This window comes from Elephantulus edwardii, unplaced genomic scaffold, assembly GCF_000299155.1.
Source record: "Elephantulus edwardii isolate Elephantulus edwardi_28Jun2011 unplaced genomic scaffold, EleEdw1.0 scaffold00028, whole genome shotgun sequence".
NCBI lineage: Eukaryota > Metazoa > Chordata > Mammalia > Macroscelidea > Macroscelididae > Elephantulus > Elephantulus edwardii.
In genome coordinates this window covers 21610930-21635133 of record NW_006399778.1, presented here as the reverse complement: position 1 = coordinate 21635133, position 24204 = coordinate 21610930, and the positions used below count along the sequence as shown (strand labels likewise).

At 45.4% G+C, this 24204-nt stretch overlaps 1 protein-coding gene across 1 annotated transcript in view; it reads left to right on the top strand.

Annotated features, from left to right (window-relative positions):
- The window catches only part of PRDM2 (PR domain containing 2, with ZNF domain), a 134854-nt gene extending 111769 nt beyond the window's left edge, over positions 1-23085 (top strand). Inside the window, exon 7 of the mRNA XM_006883634.1 lies at positions 22965-23085. Coding sequence (XP_006883696.1) covers positions 22965-23085 — 121 coding nt within the window. The remainder of the gene's footprint in view (positions 1-22964) is intronic.
- Positions 23086-24204: the final 1119 nt, after the last annotated feature.

Below are 24204 nucleotides of genomic sequence, written 5' to 3'. Positions count from 1 at the left end.
ACACACACACACACACACACACACACACACACACACACACACACACACAGCCAAGCTGAGAGGAGAGTTGTGGGTTTGGACCAACATTATCTTTAAAAGATGAAATGGTAATAATAATCATGCCAATGTCCTTAAAGAATTGTACCATTTCAGAAAAGCTTGAGCATCTGGATCTCATAGGAGACACCCATCCGTCTCCTGTTGTCTCGCATTGTTGAGAATCTGCTTTTTTGTACACACACGTCTGTTAGTCTTGACACATTTGTGGTTTTTCTTTCACGCTTCCTTTTTGGTTTCACTTCCATTCCCAGACGTTTCCTTTTGAAGAGGGTAGTCTGTTTAAGCTCATCGAAAGGAAAAAGATGGGACAGGATTTGTGCCATGATAGATAGAACCAGATGGTTGCAGGAGTGAGAGAGAAGGAAGAGGGAGAGCTGGGAGGAGGTGGGACTGCTCCTCTCCCCTGAGGGGACTTCTTCTAGTCAGACAAGTCTTGATTGTGTCTCCTGCAGAGACGATGTCCTGAGGATGCAAGCCCTGGTCTGAGTGCAAGGATGAGGATCTGGGGTGAGAAGGCCTGAGGGCTGTGGAATTAGGCCTATAGGATTGTAAAATTGGGGATGTTAGCTTTATGATAAGGGTGGAAACTAGAGAAGCATTTCTTGGACTAGTTGGTGATTAAGTAACATCAGTGGATAAGTATATGGATGGATGATGAGTGGACACCTGGCATATAGTTGATTCCAACTCATGACAACCTTGTGTACAATAGAATGAAATGTCAAGTCCTACAACATCCTCAGAATCACTTGCATGTTCAAGTCCATCGTCGAGACCATTGTGCCAGTCCATCTCACCATAGTCTCCTTTACCCTCGTTAAACTTCTGTGTCAGTGAACACCATGACCTCTTCCAGCAGTTGATCCTCCAAGTGAACTGGACAGTATTCTCTTTCGATCTGCAGCGTTTTTGGCTGTTTTTCAGAACCGGATCGCCAGGCTTTTCTTCCTAGTTTGTCTGAGTCTGGAAGTGCCACTGAAGCCTTTCTGTCACAGATGATCCCGCTGGTACTTAAGATACTTGTAACATAGCTTCCAGCATCACAGCTAAGCTCTGGGGTAGGCTTGATAGATGAAAAAGGAATAGACTACTCTTCAGGGACAGCTGGTCCAATGGGGAGGTGAGCAGGTCAAGATAATGAAAGAGTGCTATGTATGTGCCTTTACCAGGGCAGGTCTGAGAAGGGCCCTTTGTCTCCTAGGTTACTTTCCCCACATCATTCGTGGCCCCATTGCATCTCCTTTGCCACTGTGTTGGTGTTAGTGGCTTTTGAGTTGACTCCTAACTCAAAATGACTTTTATGTACAACACAATGAACGAAACACTTTGTGAATCAAATCCATGTGATCATAAGGTTTTCATTGACTCACTTTCAGAAGTAGATCACCTGACCTCTCTTCCTAGTCGGGCTTGGTCTAGCCCTCTTGGTTCTGTTGGGATTTTTGCTGACACTTATTCAACATCATAGCATTAAGCCAGCATCCACTCACTGATGCACTCACTGACTAATGGACGATGGATGCAAACGAGGCGAATTGGCTGGAAATTGAACCTGGGTCTCCTGCATGGAAGGCAAGAATTCTTCCACTGAACCACCACTGTCTCTGGCCACTGTTAGTGCTTCCTGATAAGCAGGGACCTTGATGCTGTCCCGTGACTCCTTCTCAAAGGCGCCTTGCTGGGTGCCCTTGAACAAGCCACTCCATTGCTCTGGCTCAAGTTCTTGTATGAGAGGAAAAGGTTACTGACCAGCTCTCCTAGATCCCCTTCGCCTCTCCTGTCCCCATGGGGAGGGACACAGCGAAGCCTGGTTCCCCCACTGACTGCTTCTTTTAGCTGAAGTCCTCATAGGCCAGATCAGCTATCCTGTTGACAGGTCAGGTATTTGGTGCTTGTCACATGTGCACATTTGGAGTTCAGGCCAAGCAGGTTTAAGAAACTAATCTTCCAAAGACCTCAGAACCTGGGTGCAAGCCACACAACAGGGGTGTGGCTGGCCTGGGGTGCATGGGCCCAAATCAGAAACTCAGTGATGGGTCTGCAGCCCCCTCAGGGCTGTCGTGAAGGAAAGGAACCATATCAGCATCCACTCTGCAGTCAGATCCAGGAGGGATCCTGGCTTCCTTCTTCCCTTGTTTTCTGTTTCACTTTCTCCTATCAACTCCTTTCTCTGTGACCTTAAATAAGTAATTCAACTTATCTGTGTCATCACTGTCTCCTCGTGCATGTTTAGGACATTATAACCCGTCTCATATCATTAAAGAAGATTAAATGGGGGGGGGAATGAAAACGCAGTCTGCCTAAATACTTCACCAGGGTCCGTGCATGCTAATTCCCCCATAGCAGCTTCTGCCACCTCCCCCTCCCACCAATACCTTTATCCGACTGTAAGCCTCACTACTGCCATTACACTTACCCCACTACCATCGTCACCCACTGTTGTCGTTGTCACTATCACCACCACCCCCAACTGTCCTCACCGCGGCTACCATCACTCTCACTGACATCGCCTCTGCTATCATTGTCCCTGCCTTTACTCCTGGCCCATCACCACCATCACCCCCCTGTCCTTACTTGCACCAACATCATCCCGCCCTCACCATCCTGTCCCACCACCACCACTCTCCATCCCGTTACCCAAGACCACCATTGTCCTCCATCAACATCACCCCCAACTCCCACCATCACCCCCTCCCTCACTGATCCCTTCTACTACTGCACCTGCCCGTTACTCAGCAATCACAATTACTCAATGGCAACCATCATCATCATCTCCTTCACCATCGTCCCCACTTACATCATCCCTCCATTGTTGTTGTTTGTTGTTATGTGCTGTCGAGTCACTTATGACTCATAATGACCCTATGTACAACAGCCCTAAATCCTGCTCTGTCTTGTACCAATCTCACTGCCTCTGAAACACCCACCCCTACTACTCCAGTCACTGAATCAATCCACCTCATAGGGGGTCTTCCTCTCCTGCGCTGTCCCTCCACCCTCCCAAGCAATACCACCACCATCACATCTATCTTCACCATCATCCTACCACTACCATCATCCCACCACCACCACCAACTATCCCTCCCACCATAGCTCCACCTTCCATCCCCTTCCCCTACCATCACCCTTACAACCATCATCACCCTCTTGAAATCACTCCTCTGTCACCATCACCTCATCACTCAGCACAAGGGAACTTCAATCATTATTCAATCCAATCATTTCAACCCTTTGCCCTCATCTCCCAAAGACCTCTTACATTTTCCTCCCACTGACATCCCATTTGGAAAGATGTAATCCGAGAACTGTCACTAGGCATCAATCCCTCTCCTGGGCTCATAACCAGGTCCTTCTTCTATATGGGATCCCTTGACATGTTGCTTAAGGGAGCTCTGCTGACTTAGTGGTAAGGAATTGTCCTGACAGCCCAGAGGTACACAGTTCAAATCCACCAACTGCTCCACGGGATAAATGTGAGCAATCTCCCATGGATTGACTGTTCCCGAAAACCTGCTAAAGGGTCAGCTGTGAGTTGGTTCCAACTCAATGGTTCTCAACAACATGTTGCTTGCATTTGAGACCATTTACTAAAAGGGCCTCCTTGTGTAGATGACTCTTCCAGGATCTTAGTAAATTTCTGAATCAAAAACCTGAGAGGGGCATGAGATGCTGCATGTCTAACAAGCTCCTGGGGAAGGCTGATCTCTTGGTCCATAGACCATATTTTCAGTAGAAAGTCTAGACTGGTGGCTCTCCAATTTAATTTTTAAAATGTCTCATGGTACCTGGATATGATTAATGAATGTTTTGACCATAGATTTTGCAACAGAATCCTCTTTAAAAGGAGTAAAAGTACAGAAAAAAGTAAAATTCTTATGGAAGCCAGACTTTCTGGAGCACTAACGCTAGATGAACCCTTGATACTATTGCTCTGAGATAATCTTTAAGCCTTAAGTCAAATTATCCCTAAAATCTTCCTTTAACCATTTTTAGGTGTGATTGAGTCAACTCATACTTGCCATACGTGCGACAGTTTGAAGCCTTGCCTGACCTCCCACCCTCTTCACACTGTCCCCTGTGCGTAAGCGCCTTGATGCTGTCATTGTGACAGTCCATCTCATTGAGGGTCGTCCTCTCCTTCTCTAACTCGCCACCTTTCTAAGCATAGTATCCCTTTCCAAGGACTGATCCCTTCTGACAACACGCTCAAAGTATGTGAGGCAAAGTTTCACCATCTTTGCTTCAAAGGGGCACCTGGCTGCCCTTCTTCTGACATAGATTTGCTCATTCTTTGATAGTCCCTGGTCTGTGTGATGCACTTTGACAACGCCACAATCCAAGACTATGGATTCTTCCTCATTCTTCCTGCTCCCGCTTCAGTTTTCACATACATGTTAAGCAACTGAACATCCCATGACTCGAGTCTTTAAAGTGGCATTCTTAGGGAACCCTGGTGGCCTAGTGGCAAGAAGGTACACTGCAATCCCAGAGGTACACGGTTCAAATCCACCAGAGCTCTGCTTGAGAAGAAGGGGCAATCTCCTCCTGCACCAATCAGATCTGATTTGACGGTACACACACACACACACACACACACACACACACACACAGAATAATAAAATAAATAGTGCCTTTTAACTGATAGAGACTGTCTGGCTTGAACATTGTGCCATTTTAAAGAACTACATATATGAGATCAAATTGACAATAACACCTTGAAAGTTTAGCTATGAAGCTCAGAGACAGTGACTTTTTTGTTGATGGGGAGGAACAATTAGGAAAAAGGAGGCAAAAAGAGTTGGATAACTTGAAGAATATAATTGATGTCATTGAATGGTCCACGTAGAAATTGTTGGATTGGTACGTGATTCCCAACAACAATATGATACATTATTTTATTCCCAATGTCCAGGCTGCATTCCAAACTAACTAAATCAGAGTTGTTTCTAATCTCTTAAGACTATTCCATGAGCATCTGCTTGTGAGACTGTGCCAGGGTCTTCTGAGGTTCTGGTCCAAAGCTGACTTCCAGCTGGCCCATGCAGCTGAAGGTGGGCAGAGGGTCAGTGGCCACTCTATCAGGTTATTTGAATGTTGAAAGAGACTCTCCGATCCCTACCACTCTGAAGACTGTGTCAGGACAGGGAAAACTTAACACTGACTCTTTATTGGCCTTGAGGACTTCAACACTTTGCTTCTTCACTTTTCTGAAACTGTCTCCTCTGTAAAATGGGTATCATAGTGGGACCTGCCTCCCAGGTCTGCTGGGAGAATTTGAGGGGCTCATGGGAAGCACTTAGTAGCTCTTGGCACATAGTAAGTGGTCAGTAAATAATGACCAATCCAAAACTTGACACTCTCATTTGCAGATGAGACTTCTCTGGTTCAGAGAGCTTGAGTCATTTTTTCTGAGGCTGCACAGCAAGCCAATGACTGGACCACTTCTCCCTTCTCTGCCTTCTGACCTCTGACTCCTAGCCTTGGGGTCTTGCTTGAACGAGAGTTCCTCCCTGGAGCATGGAGAGCTGTCTGCTCTGAGAATGTGGGTCCTGCTAAGGATGCTGACCATTCCTGGAAGTGGCTGGCTGCTAGTGCCAGGAAGCAGGCGTGACTTCCCCACGTCCAAGCCAAGACCACATCCAGGAACTTTCAGCATCATCTCAGAGCTGTTTATGTTCAGCACTACTTCCCATGCTCTTTACCTTCTCATCCTGGCCAACGTGTAGATGGCCAGAGTAGTAACTTGAAAAGCATTGTGTTGGGAGGATGTACAGAAAACTGTGTAAGACTCTTGCACAACTGTGAAACCATCACCACCTTAGAGGATGTCTACGGGGAGGCTCTTTCCTGAAGCAGGCAGGCGAAAGAGCTGGAGTGTGGAGTGGAAAGGGCCTGGGACCCCAAGAGCACTTGTCCTTCTAAAATTCCTTGCTTGTAAGACTCCTCTTTTCTGTTTCCTTTGATGGTCAATTCTCTGAACTCTCCACCTCTGCTCCTCTCCTCCTCCTTTCTCTCTTTTTAAATTTTAAAGTTGGTGATAGTAAAACGGTACTTCCCTATTCTCCCTTCACATATTTGCTTGATCATACCACTGACTGCTGTCACCAGGCAGTAATGTCTCGAGTGCTAGGCCATCCTGAGTTCTCAAGCTTCCTCTAACTCGACCCCCACCTTCACCCTCCCAATTCTGGACACTGTTAACTCTGTCCTTTGAGATAATTTCTACCTTAGTGGCCTGGACCCCAACTTTCTGGGATTTCTCCCTCTTACCACTCTCTCTGAGTCCTCAGGGCAGCTCCCCTTCCCTCCACTCCTTTGAGAACTCCCCCTGTCCAGGCCTTAAATACCTCCTAGATGCTGGTGAATCCCAAATGCATACTACACTGAAGACTGGTCTTCTCTCAGCTGCCTGCCTGATGTCTCCCTTGATGACTAATAAACACTTCAAATTTAATCCTCCCCACACCAAACACTTCCTTCCACGAGACTGCCCTCTCCTGCCAGCTCCCTGTTGGGGAAATGTAAACCAGACTCCCTAAGGCTCAGGCCCAACACTCTGGGAGTCAATCTTGACTCCAGTCTCTTCCTTACCTCCCCGCTCCCCCACACAGTTCACCAGCACTTCCTGTCAGTGCGTTTTCCAAAATAGATCTGCCTTCGACTTCCTGTAAGGTCGCCTCCTCAGCTGTCACCAAGCCACCATCTTCTCTTGCTTGTTTGCTAGCAGAGCCTCTGAGCTGGTCTCCGGATTCCATTCTTTTCTTCCTGCAGTCTGTGTTCTTCACAGCAGCAGTGTCAGATCACCCCACCCTGGTTTATCTCACTCAGTGGCCCGTGAGGGCCTCCCTTTTGCCCCATCTTACATCTATGATATCCAGGCAAGTGTCACCCCAGGGCCTTTGCACTTGCTGTCCCACTACCTGCAACACTCCAGGACCTGGTGTCTAAGTGAATCTGTCCCATACCTCTTTCAGGTCTTTGCTTGCTTGCCACTGTTTCTGTGAGGTCACCTCTTTGCCCCTTGAAGCCCCCTCCAACCCTGTCACTCTCCCCAAGATCTCTCCTCGACTCCCCCCCCCCCAGTAGTGATCCTGAAGGCTTAGCGTGTGCTATTAATCTTGTTTACTTATTTGCTTCCAGTCTCTCTAGCAGCATGTGAGCCCTGGAAGGCAGGGGTTCTGGACCCTCCCTCTCACCATCTGCTGTATCCCCAGTGCTCCAACTGGGCCGAGTAATAACTGCTTCTCACTGAGCGCAGGAAGTAGAGGCTCTCAGGAAATGGGGGCAGGTATGGTGGGGACTGAGGAGGTGAGATAGGTGCTGCCTCCTCGAATGATGGGGGCTGTGGCAGACATCCCATCTGAGATGCACAATGACTGACCCAAGTGTGTGGACATCTCCAAACCCATTTACGGATGAGGCAAAGGAGACTAGAGACTAGGTAAATGATGAGGTACTCTCAAATGAACCATCTATGCCTGTGGGCCATTTGTTCCCGACATTGAGGGTGGGGGCGGAGGGGAAGAAAGGTCTGCAGGATTCTGTATAATAACAGCATAGCTTTTTTTGTTAAATTGTTGTTTGTTGTTGTTAGGTGCTGTTGAGTCAAATTCAATTCATAGTGACCCTGTGAGTGACAGACCTGAACTTTTTCCTATCCTGTGCCATCCTTATCCTCTCTGACGCACTTGACCCCCTTACTCCGGTCACTGTGTCAGTCCATCATGTTGGGGTCCTCCTCTCCTTTGCTGACCCTCCCATCTTTCCAAGCACGATGTCCTTTTCCAAGGAAGAGCCTCTTCTAACAATATGTCCAGAATATGGGAGGCAAAGCTTTGTCCGCCTCCAAGGAGTACTCAGGCTGCAACTTCTCTAAGACATAGCTGTTTGTTCTTTTGACAGTCCATGGGATAATCAGTATTCTTCTCCAACACTACAGTTTAAAGGCATTAATTCTTCTGTCATCCTTATTCGTTGTCCAACTCCCAGCAGCATAGCAAATGATTGAAAAGACCATGGCCTGAATCAGGCACACTTTCTTTAGAAGGCCTTAATGGTCCTGCCACTACTGCCATTGTCAAGAAAGTTCCAACCTAAATCTAAAATTGCGGGGAACTTTTCTACAGCACCTGTAGTTTGTAGCCGATGAGACTTTTTGTCAACAATTTCCCTTCTCAGCCACCCCCCCAAGGGGCTTGTCTTCTTGGTTGTCATCAAAGTTGTCAATAACTCCCATAGTCAACTGGGAAAGCAAATACTTTGGCACATGACGATGACCACCGACACGTCCACTGTTAGCACCACAGTCTCCACCTCCTTTTCCTCCATCATCAGCAGCACGACTCCCATCATCATCAATACTGCTTTCTCTTCCACTGTCATCCCAACCACCTCTTCCTCTACCAACATTTCCACTACCATCATCACCTGCTCCTCCTTCTCCACTTGTATGTCCTCCACTACCAACAGTACTTCCTCTTCCACCACCACCTCCTTCTCTACCAAATCTCCGCCTTCAGCACCACCTTTGCCTCCTCCACCACCACTTCTTCCTCCTCTACCACCACCTCCACCGTCATCACCACCTCCTCCTTCTCTCACCAACACTTTCTCCTCTTCTCCCACCACCTCCTCTATCATCAGCACCCTCTCCTCCACCACCACCACTTCCACCATCACCACCACCACCTCCTTGTCTTAACGCCACTTTCTCTTCTACCACATCCACTATCATCAGCACCACCTCCTCCTCTTACCACCACTTTCTCCTCTTCTCCCACCACCTCCTCTACCATCACCACCCCCCTCCTCCTCTACCACCACTTCCACCATCACCACCACCTCCTCCTCCTCTTAGCACCACTTCCTTCTCTCACCACCTCCACCGTCATCACCACCTCCTCCTTCTCTCACCACCACTTTCTCCTCTCCTCCCACCTCCTCCTCTATCATCAGCACCCCTCCTCCACCCCACTTCCACCATCACCACCAGCTCCTCCACCTCTTACCGCCACTTTCTCTCTTCTCCCACCACCTCCTCTATCATCAGCACCACCTCCTCCACCTCTACCACCACTTCTTCCTCCCTTCCCTTCTCCTGTCACACCACCTCTACCAGCAACATCACTGCTATCCCGTCCCTCTTCGTCTGCTATCACAAATCAACTCTACCTTCACATCCATCATCATCACCTCCACTACCATCACCACCTTCTCCTCTTCCACACCTCCACCATCATCACCACCTTCGCCTCCTCCACCACCACAACTTCTTCCTCCTCTACCACCACCATCATCACTTTCTCCTCCTCCTCTACCACCACTATCACCTCCCCCTCCTCTGTCATAACAATACCTCTACCTTCATATCATCAACCACTACCACTTCCCTCTTCTGCCAGTCACCTCCGCCTTCATGTTCATCATTATCACCACCACTACCATCACCCCTTCCACCACCACTAGCTCCCCTTTCCCTTCCTACACCATCGTCATCACCTCTACCTTCCCCACTGCTGTTACATCACCATTACCTCCACTCTCTTCTCTGCCATCACAACCACTTCCACCCTTACCTGCCTCGGCATCACCACCTCCTCCCCTATGTAGGTCTCAGTGCCCATTAGCAGCAAATGAGCAGACCGGACACCCGTAACCTTTCAGCTTGAGACACTTTCAGTCTTTCTTGCTGTCTCCTTCAACCTCACCATTGACAAGGGTCTCTTGTATTAACATTTTCCTTGGCTAGTGGGGGCTTTTCATATTTATTTGTATTTCCATGCATTACTTTTTTATACCTTTGGCCATTTTGCCATTTTCTACCTCATTTATTAATTTGTTATTTTTCCATTCATCCATTTTGGTTTAAATTCATATTCCTGGTTGCAGACATCTCTTGAACCCAGGGGATCCCTGACAAATAAGAATCTCAAGTGCCACCAGCTTCTCTCTAATATCACCTTCTCCTAACTCCTTAAGGCCTGCTGGCATCTGAGTGCCAAGAAACACCTTTGAAGTACAGGAGCATCTCCCCCTGGAGGCTAATTAGCTCATGGAGATTTCTCAGGCAAACAAACGAACTCTGAGCTAAACTTTTATAGGATCCTTCTGTGGTTCTTTCTTTGGACTTGAGTGGGTCTTTCTCTCACAGAACACTTTCTCAATGCCATTTACACATGGTTATTCTATGTATTTTCCCAGTCCTTGACTTTTTTGTTTCATCAGTTACCATTTCTTTTATGCATTTCAATGTAGTCAATGTCTCTTTTGTCAGAAACCACTGGGAGATGAATGGGGACATGTAGCTGGAAACCAGGAAAGCTAGGTCTTAGCCTGGCCCAGGCATCAAACTCCTGTAAAGGAAGCCTTAGTGATACAGTGACTAGGGCTCGGCTAATAACTGAAAGTTTGTGGTTAAAAATCTTCCATCCCCCTCACAAGCCTGCTTCTGTAAAGAGTATAGCATTGGGATTCCTAAGAGGCAATTATACTCTGTACTATAGTTGTTTGTCATTTTTTAGTGCTATCTTGTTGGAACTGACCCACAGCTTACCCTCCAGAAGGTTTTCAGAGGATGTCAATCACACAGGAGTTGATTGCCCATCTTTCTCCCACAGAGAAACTGGTGGATTCAAACCATGGACCTTTTAGTTTGATAGCACAGCTCCTGATCACTAAGCCACCAAAACTTCCTGTCCTACAGGGTTGCTTTGAAGAGTTTGATCTTGATTTTCACTCAATTACACATTCATTCATTCATTCATTCATTGCCATCAAGTTGAAATCAACACAAAACTGACTCTCTATTGGGTTTCTGAGGCTGTAAACCACAAAATAATGCCCATTTCTTTCCTTTGGAACCACTGGCAGAATTGAACTGAGGCATGGCCTTGAGTTAACAGTGCAGCTTCCTACAGACTAGTCCATTGTTGTTGTTTGAAGCCATCAAGTCAAGTACAACTCATAGCGACCCTATAAACCACAGATCTGAATCCTGTCCTATCCTGTGCTTTCCTCAGCATTAGGACTAATGCATCTAAGTCAGAAGCAAGCTGCTTAAAGGGAGATATACAGAAATAGATAACTCTGTATGTAATAATCTCTAAAGCTTCTCTTGGCAAAGCACCTGGCACATAGTTGGCACACCGTTAGTTAAACAAATATTCAATGAATAACTACTTTGTGCCAGAGTCCTGGGTGGTGCAAATGGTTTAATGCTGGACCACTTAAACACTGGAAAGGTTGTGCTTCAGGAAACAGGCCTGATAATATGCTTCTGAAGGGGGAAACCCTGGAAACCCTTTAGAGCAGTTCTGCTCGGCCTCAGGCAATCACGTGGGTCTCTGGGAGTCGGAATTGATGAGATGGTAACTAACCACAGCTGTGTGCCAGACAGCAGCCTAGGTGTTGAGGACACATCAGTGTCAAAACAGATTCAGTCCTTGTCTTCTTGCCTCGTCAGGTAACATACGGAGTATGGTAGCAAATAAAGAACAATGGTTCCTCTTCTGGACACTTTGTGGAGAGGCATTGAAAATGGTTCAGCCTACTGTTGTAGGCTGTCCTACTCCCAGCCTCTATCAAACTAGACTGTCCCGAACCCCTGGTAATAGAATTGTTTGCTTTTATACCAAGATGTTTGGGAAAGCACCACAATCTGCATGTGGCATGTGCCCAGGCTGACTAAGAGGGGTGCCTGCTGTGACACTTCAAGTTCTCATGGGTTGTCAAAAACAAACAAAAATCCATGTCAGCAGAGCTTACGGTGGCCCCATATGTGCTGTGTGTCCATGACAAAATCCAGTGCGCTTTCCTTAGTGAGGAAAAGAACATTATTGCAAAAGTCTTGACGGCACACACAAAGTCAGAGGCTAGATAAAATATGGTGCTTCTTTAAGTAATAATAATAACACAATAAAGAAAAATAAATAATGAGCAAGGAAAACAAAATGCAGCAAAGAACGTAGGGTGGACTAGAGATCGGAAGTTTCAGTGGAAGTAATGTTAAGGATAGTGGTTCAAAGAAAACCCCCCAAAAACAAAACAAGGGTAGTGGTCCGAGAGCACTCACAGAGGAGACCCTTAAACAAAGACTTGAAGGAGGGAGGGGGCTTGAGCCTTGTGATTCCCTGAGGAAGAGAACTGCATGTGCAAAGTCTTTGCTGCACAAACTGAAACAATTAAACGAAAGAATGAAAGCACCCTCAGAGAGAACACAGACAATAGATGCTGCCTTTGTGGTGCATGTAGATAATTAAGCCATCTTATAATAAAGGAGAAGATGATGCTGTGAAAAGTACCATTTATTTATCCCGTACAAAAAGCTAAACATGGACCAGATAATGTGTATGCATTCTCTCCCATAATCCTTCCCCATCTATAAAGATAGGGCTGGATGGTCTTTGAAATTTCGAATGCTTCAAATATCTGTGACTTTTATTAATTTTTTTCCTTTTAAACATTTTATTAGTTTGTATACACTGGTTCATATACATTACCTTTCTCTCATGGACTTTGTGTTTTATGCAATCACTCACATACATTGTGCATCATTCATATGCATTGTGTTTCACACATCCATTCATATAGGTTGTGTTTAATTCATGTCTATTTTGTTTTATACAAATATTCCTATAAGTTGTGTTTTATATACTTATTACTATTGACCTGTGCCTTTTTAAAATCGTGACTTTCATGAAAGTTTCCAATGAGATTAGCTTTCATGCATTCATACACACTGTTCTTCCTTCTCCCTCACCTAGTTCACTTTGTAATGCCAATCCTGTTCCCCATTGTTAATTGTCATACATATAATGTCTAATTGTCCATTCCTTTCAGATTGCCCTTCCCTTCACCTATTCAAGTGCAGTGTTCCATTTCAAAGTGAGCTGAAGAGTGCAGAAGGCAGTGGATGGCATCCTGCACGTGGATGGACTGTTCTGAGCATCATCCGGGCAGAACGCCGAGCAGGCTCCCTTTCCAATCACTGTTCCTAAAAAGTGAAACCATTTCGTATGAACATTTTATAAAAGTTATGCTTGGCTTCTTTGCTTAAAAAAAAGTTTTGTTCAACTGTCTCTTGTGGTCTTAGATGTAGGAATTTGAATGCTTATAAATCGTACTGCCCTTGGCTCTAGAACTTTGTCTCTTGCACCTGCATGGACACCACCTGCGTGATGTGGAGGAAACCTAGGCAACGAGAGTATCAGGAACTACAGAATCGTTCACTCCTTATATGATTGAATGTCTAGGGCCTGTTACTCACTCACTCAAAATCATGGAGTTGAGCATAAAATGATGAGCCAAAGCCATCTCGTCCCCCTGCCACCGACCACACGGTCTCCTGGGTGATTGGGGGAGGGGGCTGCAGTCACCAAACAACCACAGAGGTGCAGGTGAACCCGCAACTGTAGTAGGCACGGGTGCTACGAAAACATGACTGAGGGCCATTTTGCCCCATGAAGGCAGCTTTTGGAAGGTTCCCCAGTAGAATCATTCCAGTACTAAGCATACAGATACCTGACCCAACACTCGAAAGGTTCTGGTTTAATGGGTCTGGGCCACAGCCTGGGCATTGTTATCTATTGCTGCTGTATCTATTGAGACTTTGATAAACAGACATTCAACCTCTCCTACTCCTGCCCCCCATCAATCTAATGAGTAGCCATGACTGAAGGCTACCAGGAAAAAGGGGTCCCCATTGAAATGTTGAAAGGAATCCAGTGTGGCTGGAGTAAAAAGAACTGAAGAGACTGAGCGGGGGCTGTTGAGTCACGAGGTCGACGGTATATTCTGAGGCACTTGATCTTCCCCCAGGGAGCCAAACGATGGATAGGTTCCAGAGAGAGCTTGTCCTGATCTGATCTACCTTTTGTAAAGGCCATTCTTCTGCAGAACTAGTGGGAGGAGAACCAGCTAGAAAAGACCAGGCAGAAGGCCCCAGACAAGTGGGGCCCCTGTTGACTGGGAGGAGTCTTTGTACCTCAGGGCATGGATATGGTACCACAGGATGCATAGGGACCAAGGTGGGTCGCAGTTTAGATTGGGACCTGAGTTTAAATGCCTTCCAGCTGCCCAAAGGGAGACATCACGTTGGCACGGAGATGGATGGATGGGATGAGTGTGAAGCTGGAGATGAGAAGAGGGACGGAGCTGGCATTTGGGAGTTGTGTGTTTGAGGCTGGTGAGGAAAGCAGGGCAGTGGAAGGAGTTGTCTCTAGAAGAAATGTAATCAGAGAAGAGAGGCCCAGGGTGAGTCCTTGTGCTCAAAAGATGGTCTTTCCCAAGTGTGGTCTGTATGGCTTCAGTCAAGTTAGCAAACCTCTCAAAAGCATGCCTACCTCTTAGGTCGCTAAGGACAAAACGAAATAAATCCGGGATTGTGTGTGGTCCTTCGCTTGGTGCATAATATTTCCTCCTTTGAAATTGTACACCCTTCCTCTGTGGCTTGTCTGATGTCACTTCCATCAACTGCATATTTCCCTCACTCTCACAGTCCTTTTCTTTCTCCTCTCTCCATTTTGCCAGGGACTGGAAAGTCACCCGGCTACATTTATTTTTGTTTCTTTGTATTGTGGGTAAAACCAAAACAACCAGTTGCCATTAAGCTTTTTTCTGACTCACGGTAGCCCATGGATGGCAAGAGTAGAATTGCTCTCGATAGAGAACAGTGACTGATTTTTGAAAATGAGTTGTCAGACTTTCCTTCAGAGGTGTTTCTAGCTGGTTTTAAATCTCCTGAAAGGCTCACTACGAGGCCCAAAAGCAACACTAGCCAAGTGTATAGCAAACAGGCTTTCTTTAAAATGCGCACTTTGGCGAAAGCGGGCTTAGGCTCAAGTGGCATCAGCACGAAACATGGAGAGTAGGAGAGTAGGGTATTTCTCCAAGCTGCATCAGCTGGTTGAGTTTAATCACAGCACTTTGAAGGGCCTGGGGCCATTTTCCATATTTTCAGCACTACCTGTTTTAGGAGTTGCAGGTGACTCCGTGGCACACAACAACAAGAAGGACCTGTTTTATCTCCTGGGGGTGTGTGTGTGTGTGTCATAAATCGTGTCTAGGGGTAAACATTTACCAGATTATTTACTATTTCCTGGAACCACAGATGTATTCAGGTACAGTCAGAAGGCTCACAAAATGGGATCGTTTTGGTTTCAACCTTCTACCTCTACCTTATATACAGTTACTAGTCAAGCGCATGAATTGTACCTCCCAAGGACTCTTGAATTGTACATGAAAGAAGAGTGTACTGAGCATGGTGCCAGAAAGCTCAGGTTTCGTGTGATGTCATATTCCTTCGGGACAGGCCTGAGGCATGTAGGGGTGGCTCTGGCCCTCATCCCATTGCTTCCTGGCAGTGAGACCCTCAGGAAGAGCTGACTGAGTCAGCGGATGTAGATGGGGGATGACTCACAACTTTGGTGCTGTCTCCCAGAGTTCTTAGCTGATCTGTAGATTGCTTGCCCAGTGAAAGCAGATTCTGGACAAGCAAGGTGCTGGCTTGGCAGTAACACTTGTAAACTCATTGCAGCATAACGCTAACAAAACGAGCTAAGCCGGAAGAGCTGCGCTTGTCCCCACTGGCCAACAGGGCATCCACTGAATTCTGGAGCAGTGCGGAGAGTGCAGTGAGCCGTCCTTGGGCCCGAGGCTGCCCTGCTGCCCTGTTTGGTATGCCTGGATAGAAAAAGGTGTGGTTCTGGTGTGATACTTCCTTTCAGGAGTAAACTATGAGTCCAGAAGAGAGATGTGCACACATGATTCTTATTTTCCTTTCTAGTAGCTTCGCTCTGTTCATTTGAGTTGATTTTTGTTCAAAGCAGCTTTGTTTACAATAGCCAAGAACGGGAAACAGACCAAATGTCCTTTCATGATTAAACAAACTGCAATGCATCATACCGTGATTACTGCTCGGCAATAATAAGGAGCAATCAGTACATTCAACAACCTGGATAAATCTCCAGAGAATTGCACTCAATGGAAACTTGCCAGTCCCCAAGTTTACTGCATTCATACAAATAACTCACGCCATAAAATTCCTGCAAATGGTGCAGCCACCTCTTGCATTAGCTATGCATGTTATATACGTGTGCTCATTGTTTGTGCAGGTAAGGCATCTTCAAAAATATTGTGCATTCTGTCTGATTCTACTTTTGTAAGAGTCTTGCTATTTTCTAATTATGAGTGTCTGTCTGCCTCCGAGTGGGCCTCTAACCTGTGATGACCACTGGCTAACAAATTGAAATGCTGAATGGTCCAGCACCATCTCCATGATTAGATGAAGAGGAGACTGTTGTGATCTCTAGGGCTTTCATGGATTGATTTTTTTTTTTCCTCCAGAATTATGTTGCCACGTCTTTATTCCTAGTCCCTCTTAGTCTGGAGGCTCAGCATCATTGCAACATGTGAGTCACCACTGTTAGGTGATGAGGGCTCTGCATGAAGTGCCTTGGCCAGGAATCGAACCTGGGCCTCCTGCCTGGGAGGTGAGGATTCTAGTGGTGAACCACAACTGCCCTTATGTATGAAGAATGAGTGAGTCAGTATATGAAAGTAGACAAAACATTTCAAATCAGAGCACTTAGTAAGTACCATGTGTATCACTGTGAGTCAACAATTCTTATGTTAAGCTAGAACTGTATTAATGAACAAGACAAAGGAGCTCAAGCCATGGAATCTTCTAGCTGATGCAGGAGGCTGGTGCTTATCCTGTAAAGGCAATTCACTGTCACAAGTGCTATGACGGGAAAGTACTAGGGGGCAGAAGGAACCTGTAGGAGGGACACCATGCAGGGTTTAAAAAGGGAAGGCTTCCTGGAGGAGCTGTATTTCAGCCAGGACCTGATAGCTAAATAGGAGTTAGGTGGTGAAGAAAAGAGAGAAGAGATACATGTGGGTTATCTGTTTTTTTAAAAATGACACAGTTGCAAGGACATAGTCAATGTCCTCTTCTCCCTCTATCATGAAGCTGCTACTTGGCCCAGTGGTGAGAATCTTTGTTTTCTTGATGTTGAGGTTCAATCCATATTGAAGATTACAGTCACTGACCTTCTGCAGCAAATACCTCATGTCCTCAGTTTCAGCAAGCAAGGTTGTGCCATCTGTATAATGCAGGCTGTTAATGAGTCTTCCTCAAATCCTGATGCCACTTTCCTCCTCATAAAGTCGACCCTCCTGAATGATCTGCTCTGCATATAGACTGAAAAGGTATGGAGATAGGATACATTCCTGACACCCAACTTTCCTGATCCTGAACAGTGCAGTGTTTCCCTGCTCTGTTCTGATTACTGTTTCCTGGTCCAAGTATAGATTTTGCCTGAGCACAATTAAGTGTTCTGGGATCCCCATTCTTTTCAAGGTTAGCCACAATTTGTTGTGGTCTACATAGTCAAATGCCTTTCCAAAGTCAATGAAACACAGGTAGACATTCCTCTGGTACTCTCTGCTTTCAGGTGAGATCCATCTAACATTGGTTATGATGTCCTTAGTGCCACAATCTCTTCTAAGCCCAGCTTGCACATCTGGCAGTTTTTTGTTGATGTCCTGTTCCAGTTTTTGGATTATCTTCAACAGAATCTTGCTTGCTTATGATATTACTGATGTTGTTCAATAATTTCCACACTCAGTTGGGCCATCTTTTTTTCAAATGGGAATAAATGCAGATCTCTTCTGGTCAGTTGGCCAGGTCGTTGTCCTCCAGATTTCTTGGCACAACCTGGTAAGCATGTCCAGGGCCGCATGGACAATATGTCAGTTGGTATTCCATGAATTTCTGGAACCTTGTTTTTTGCCAGTTCCTTCAGAGCAACTAGAACTTCCCTCTTTCATCACCAATGCCTTTGGTCATATCTTGTTTCATGAAATTCTTCTGTGTCAGCCAATTCTTTTTGGTATGGTGACTTTATGTACTCCTTCCATCTGCCTTTGATGTTTCCTGGGTCATTCAACATTCTGCCTTTAGCGTCATTAAGTATTGCAACTTGAGGCTTAAACTTGTTCTTCAGTTTCTTCAGCTTAAGACATGCTGAGGAAGTTCATCCCCTCTGATTTTCCGACTCCAGCTCCTTAACACATTTCATTATAATATTTCTCTTTGTCCTCCCGAGCTGCCCTTTGACATCTTCTGTTCAGCTCCTTAACTTCTTGATTTCTTCTGTTTACTTCGGCTTCTCAGTGTTCTAGTGCAATATTCAGAGTCTCTCCTGACATCTCTCTTGGTCTTTTCTTCCTCCTCTGTCTTTTTTCCTTGTCTAACAGAGAAGAGATTGAGATTGTAAATAACTTCAGCTTGCTTGGTTCCACAATCAACACTCCTGGCACCAGCAGTCAGGAAATCAAAAGACAAATTGTATTGGGGAAGTCTGCTGGCAGGGACCTCTTTAGAGTATTGAACAGTGATGATGTCAGTAGGGAGTCTAAGGTTCACCTGATTCAGGCCATGGTCTCTGCAATTGCTTACTATCCATCTGAGAGGTAGACAGTAACTAATGATGAGAGGAGAAAAATGGAGACCCTTAAGTTGTGATGTTAGAGAAGAGTGTTAAACATACTGTGGACTGCCAGGAGAAAAAACACGTCTGTTGTGGAAAAAGTCAAATTGGGCTGCTCCACAGAGGCAAGGATTTTGAAGCTCTGTCTCACATACTTTGGGCACATGGTCAGGAGGGACCGACCAGTCCTTGGAGAGAGATATGTTTGGAAGGGTGGAGGGACAGCACAGGAAAGGAAGACCCGAGATGAGATAAATTAACTCAGTGACTGGAGAAATGGGATTAGGTTTGTCAGAGACAACAAGATTGGCTCATGATAGGGCAGGGTTCAGAGCTAATGGATATAGAGTCACTATGAGTCACAGGTGACTCAAAGACACCTAACAACAACAATCAATGTCATGGAATTGTATGTGTAGAAATTGTTGAATTGTTCATATATGTTTATCACCATGTTTTCAACAACAACAAAATAAAAGATTTTTAAAAGAATTTAGAAATTATTTTAAAAACTATTCTGAAAAACACGTCCAGGTTTACGAGCAAATGGGTTCAAACCATATCCAGGGTTCATATCTTTGTGGGAGATCATATCATGCCATTCCTTGGAGACACTGACCTGGAAGTGCTTGGCTCAGGATGAACTTGAGGGTGGAGTGAAGTCTATGGAGGGGACCTGGACTTCCCTGCTTCCTAACTGCAAGGGACATGGGACAATAGGGTTCTCCAGATGCCACTTCTTTTATTTCTCACTTAGCAGTTTTAAAGATTATCTTATTGTGGTGAAGTATATATGCATCATGAAACATTCACCAAATCAACATTTTTCCCCACGTACAATTTAGTGATTCTTGTCACATGCGTCATGTAGTATAACCAGCAACATATCTGTTTCCAGATTATTCCGCTGCCATTACAAAAAATCCTGTCCCCTCTAGTTTGAGACTCTCCTTTGCCCTTTCCCTTCCACTCCTGGTAACCACTGTTGTTGTTGTTGTCTACCGTCGACTCAGAACTGACTCATAACTGTCCCATCTCTGACCCTCCAGCAGGTTTTCAGAGGCAGTAAATTTAACTGGAGGAGATTGCCCATCTTTCTTTCACAGAAGAGCTGGTAGATTCAAACTGTGTATCTTTGTATTGGCACCACAGTGCCTTACCGCTAAGCCACCAGGATGTCTATTTGTGTTTTATTGACTATGCAAAGGCATTTGACTGTGTGGATCACAGCAAATTGAGGGAATCCCAGAACACTTGATTGTACTCATATGAAACCTATAGCTAGACCAGGATGTTGTCCGAACAGAGCTAGGGAACACTTCATAATTGAAAATCAAGAAAGGAGTGCATCAGGGATGTATCCTTTCTTCATACCTTTTCAATCTATATGCTGAAAAGATCACTTGGGAGGTGGGGCTTTATGAAGAAGAATGTGGCATCAGGATTAGAGGAAGACTCATCAACAAGTTGTGTTATATAGATGACACACCTTGTTCACTGAAACTGAAGAGGACTTGGAGCTTTTGCTGCAAAAGGACTACAGCCTTCCATATGTATTGCATTTCAACATCAAGAAAACAAAGATCCTCACCAATAGGCCAATTGGGTAGTATTATGATAGATGGCAAAAAGATTTATCTTGCTTAGATTAGCAATCAACACTCTTGGCACCAGCAGTCAGGAAATCAAAAGACCAGTGGCACTGGGAAAATCTCTTGCTAAAGAGAAAGAATGCCAGTCTAGAGACTAAGGTGCACCTGATCCAGGTGATCACATCTGAGAGCTGGACAATGAACAGAGGAAGAATCAACTCTATGGTACATAACAAACAAAAATCCACCAGAGCTTCTCAATATAAGTTGTTGTTGTTGTTATTATGTGCTGTTGAGTCTCCTGTGACTCATAGCGACCCTATGTACAACAGCCCTAAACCCTACTCTATCCTGTTCCAATCTCACTGTATCCAACACACCCACCCCCATTACCCGAGTCACTGAATTAATCCATCTCATCTAGGGGCTTCCTCTCCTGAGCTGTCCCTGTACCCTCCCTAGCATGACGTCCCTCTCCAAGGACTGGTCCCTCCTTGAAACATGTCCAAAGTATGTCAGACGAAGCTTCAGAACCCTTGACTCCAAGAAGCAGCCTGGTTTTACCCTCTCCAGGTCAAACCTGTTCATTTTCTTAGCAGGCAATGCTCTTCTCCAGCACCACAGCTCAAAGGTATCAATTCTCCTTCTGTCATCCGTAGTCATTGTCCACCTCTCTGATACATAACAAGTGATTGTGAAGATCATGGCATGTATCAGATGCACCTTAGTCTCCATTCTGACATCATTGCTCTTCAGCACTTTAGAGAGGTCTCTAACCACAGACTCTCCCATCATAATACGTCTTTTAATCTCCTGGCTGCTGGCGCCAAGAGTGTTAACTTGGGAGCCAAGCAAACCAAAACTGTGAACAATCTCAATCTCTTCACCATCAGTCATGATGCTGCCAACCGGCCCAGTGGAGAGAATCTCTGTTTTCTTGATATTGAGCCTCAATCCTTACTGAAGACTGCCGTTCCTGACCTTCCACAGCAAGCGCTTCAGGTCCTGCTCAGTTTCAGCTAGCAGGGTTGTGTCATCTGTACAACACAGATTGTTGATGAGTCTTCCTCAAATCCTGATGCCACATTTCTCCTCAAAGAGCCCAGCCTCCCGGATAATCTGTTCCAATAAAGATAGGATGCATCCCTGGCATACACCCTTCTCAATTTTGAACCATGTAGTGTTTCCTTGCTCTGTTCTGATGACTGCCTCCTGTTCCAAGTATAGATTTCACATTAGCATGATCAAGTGTTCTGGGATTTCCATTCTTCTCAGAGTCAGCCATAGTTTGTTGTGATCCACACAGTCAAACACCTTTGCATAATCAATGAAACACAGATAGACATTCTTCTGGTACTCCCTGCTTTCAGCCAAGATCCATCTACCATTTGCTACAATATCCCTAGTACCACGACTCCATCTAAACCCAACCTGCACTTCTGGTGGTTCTCTGTTGATGTGCTGTTCGGTCGGTTTTGGATAATCTTCAGCAGAATCTTGCTTGCATGTGATATTAATGATATTGTTCGAGAATTTCCACACTCTGCAGGATCACCATTCTTTGGAATGGGAACAAATATAGATCTCTTCCAGTCAGTTGGCCAAGTAGTTGTTCTCCAGATTTCTTGGCACAACTTAGTGAACACTTCTAGGAGAGCATATTTTTGTTGAAATATGTCAATTGGTGTACTATCAATTCCTGGTGCCTGATTTTTAGCCAATTCTTTTAAAGCAGTTGAACTTCTTCCTTCATCATCACAAGCTCTTGCTCATATGTTGTTTCATTAAATTCATTAAACTCTTTTGTATGTCTGCCAATTCCTTTTGGTATAATGACTGTGTATACTCTTTCCATCTTCCTTTAATACTTGCAGGATCATTTAATATTCTGCCCAAAGCATCCTTAAGTATTGCAACTGGAGGCTTGAATTTCTTCTTCAGTTTTTTGAGCTTAAGAAATGCTGAGTGAGTTCAGCCTCTTTGATTTTCTGACTCCAGCTCTTTGCACATTTCATTATAATACTTTACTTTGTCTTGCCGTGCTGCCTTGTGAAATCTTCACTCAGAATGTTTTCAAGATTTGTCCATCTGGGTAGCATACACCAGGACTTAATTTCTTTTTTATGACTGACTAATATTCCATTGTATGGATGGACCACATTTAGTTCATTCATTCTTCTGCTGATGTGGTCCAGGAGCTCTAGTGGTATAGTGGTTAAAGAATGCAACTGGTAACCACAAGTTTGGTGGTTTAGACTCACCACCTGCTCCTTGCGATAAAGATGAGGTGGTCTACTTTCACAAAGACTTATTGCCCTTGTAATTCTATAGGGAAGTTCCACTCTGGCCTACAGTGTTACTGTGAATCAGAATTGACTCAGTGGCAATGGGGGGGCTGACAGTCCTTTACTCATGTTACTGATGATTGGCAATCCAAACAAGACCAGAGATACAGCACAATTAGGTACCTGGGAAGCAGGTGGAAAATGGAACTGAAGAATGAGCAAACTGTTATCTTTATCAGATTCATGCCCAGCATGACCAGAGGCTCACCAGGAGGCTGACTGTGTTCATTGTGATCTTGAAGGCCAGGGTGATGGATGCTTTCTCCTCACAGGTGTATCTGTGACCACCTGGGGGCAGGGAGTTGGGAGAACATGGTGGGCTAAACATGGAGAAACACATGTTGGTTGTTAAAGCTTGACTGCCATTAGCGAAAGCGCATCACCTGGGCTCCACGTGGTCAGAAGTGCACCCCTGCCTGGGCCTGGGCAGTGGCAGTCCGTGCTGGTTGACATATCTCCTTCCTCTCCATTTGCAGCTACAGTCTCCGCCTGGCATCTCGCTGTCCGCCACCAGCAGCTCCGTACATCACCAGGCAGTGTAAGAAGGTCAAGACCCCGGCTGCAGCCCAGTTCCAGGGACCCTTCTTCAAAGAGTAGGTGGTTCACCTGCTCCCTGACAGGTATGCATCAATGCAGAGGGGCTCTGGATGCCTCTGAAAGGAGGGGACGAGGCCTGGGTCTTGGATGTGGGTGAAAAGGGAAGGAAGTGGTGGGCATCAACTAGCTCCTGTGTAGCAGGGGGCTGCTGGGGCCATCCCACAGTGGTGAGGAAGGTGCATAGTGGCTGAGCCTGCAGACTTGACCAAGTTCAAGTCAAACTCTGCCACTTACTGACTGTGGGACCTTAAAGCAATTGAAGCTCTCCTTGAGCCTTAATTTCCACATCTGTAAAATGAGAGCTACTGTAGTAGTTACTGCATAGGATGGTTATGAGGATGAACATGGTCAATGTACACCAAACACTTAAAGCAGTGCTGACATCTTGTCAGCCTAGCTAAGTATTCTGGTTTGTCATTATCACTCTTGCAATAGTTATAATTGTAACAATAAGCATGTACTTGACCTCCAGGGACTTTAAGAACAAGATTATCGAGTCCTTGTTTTCATGATAAAGAGCACAAGTGGAATATCTTGGCAAAGCAGGTTCTTGGCGTTTCTCAAGATGAAAGAACTGAAGAAAAAAACCTTCAGATTATACTATTGAAGGATTCCATCAGGGTTGTATCCTTTCTCCATGCCTGTTTAATCTGTATACTGAGCAAATTATCTGAGAGGCTGGGCTCTATGATGGAAAACATAGCATTAAGATTGGAGGAAGACTCATCAATGACGTTCATTATGCAGATGACACAACCTCACTCACTGAAAGCGAGGAGGACTTGAAGTACTTGCTGCAGAAAGTTAAATGCTGTAGCCTTCAATATGATTTGCATCTGATCATCAAGAAGCAAAAATCCTTACCACTGAACCACAAGAGTCAACATCATGATGGATAGAGAAAGGATTGAGATTGTCAATGACTTCATCTTACTTGGATCCACAATCAAGACACTTGATATCAGCAGCCAGGAGATCAGGAGATGTATTGCACTTGGAAAGTCTGTCATCAGGGACCTTTCCAAATTATGGAGGAGCAATGATGTCAGGCTGAGGACTATGGTGCCCCTTCTTCAAGACATGGTCTTTTTAGTCAATTGCTATGTATCTGAGAGCTGT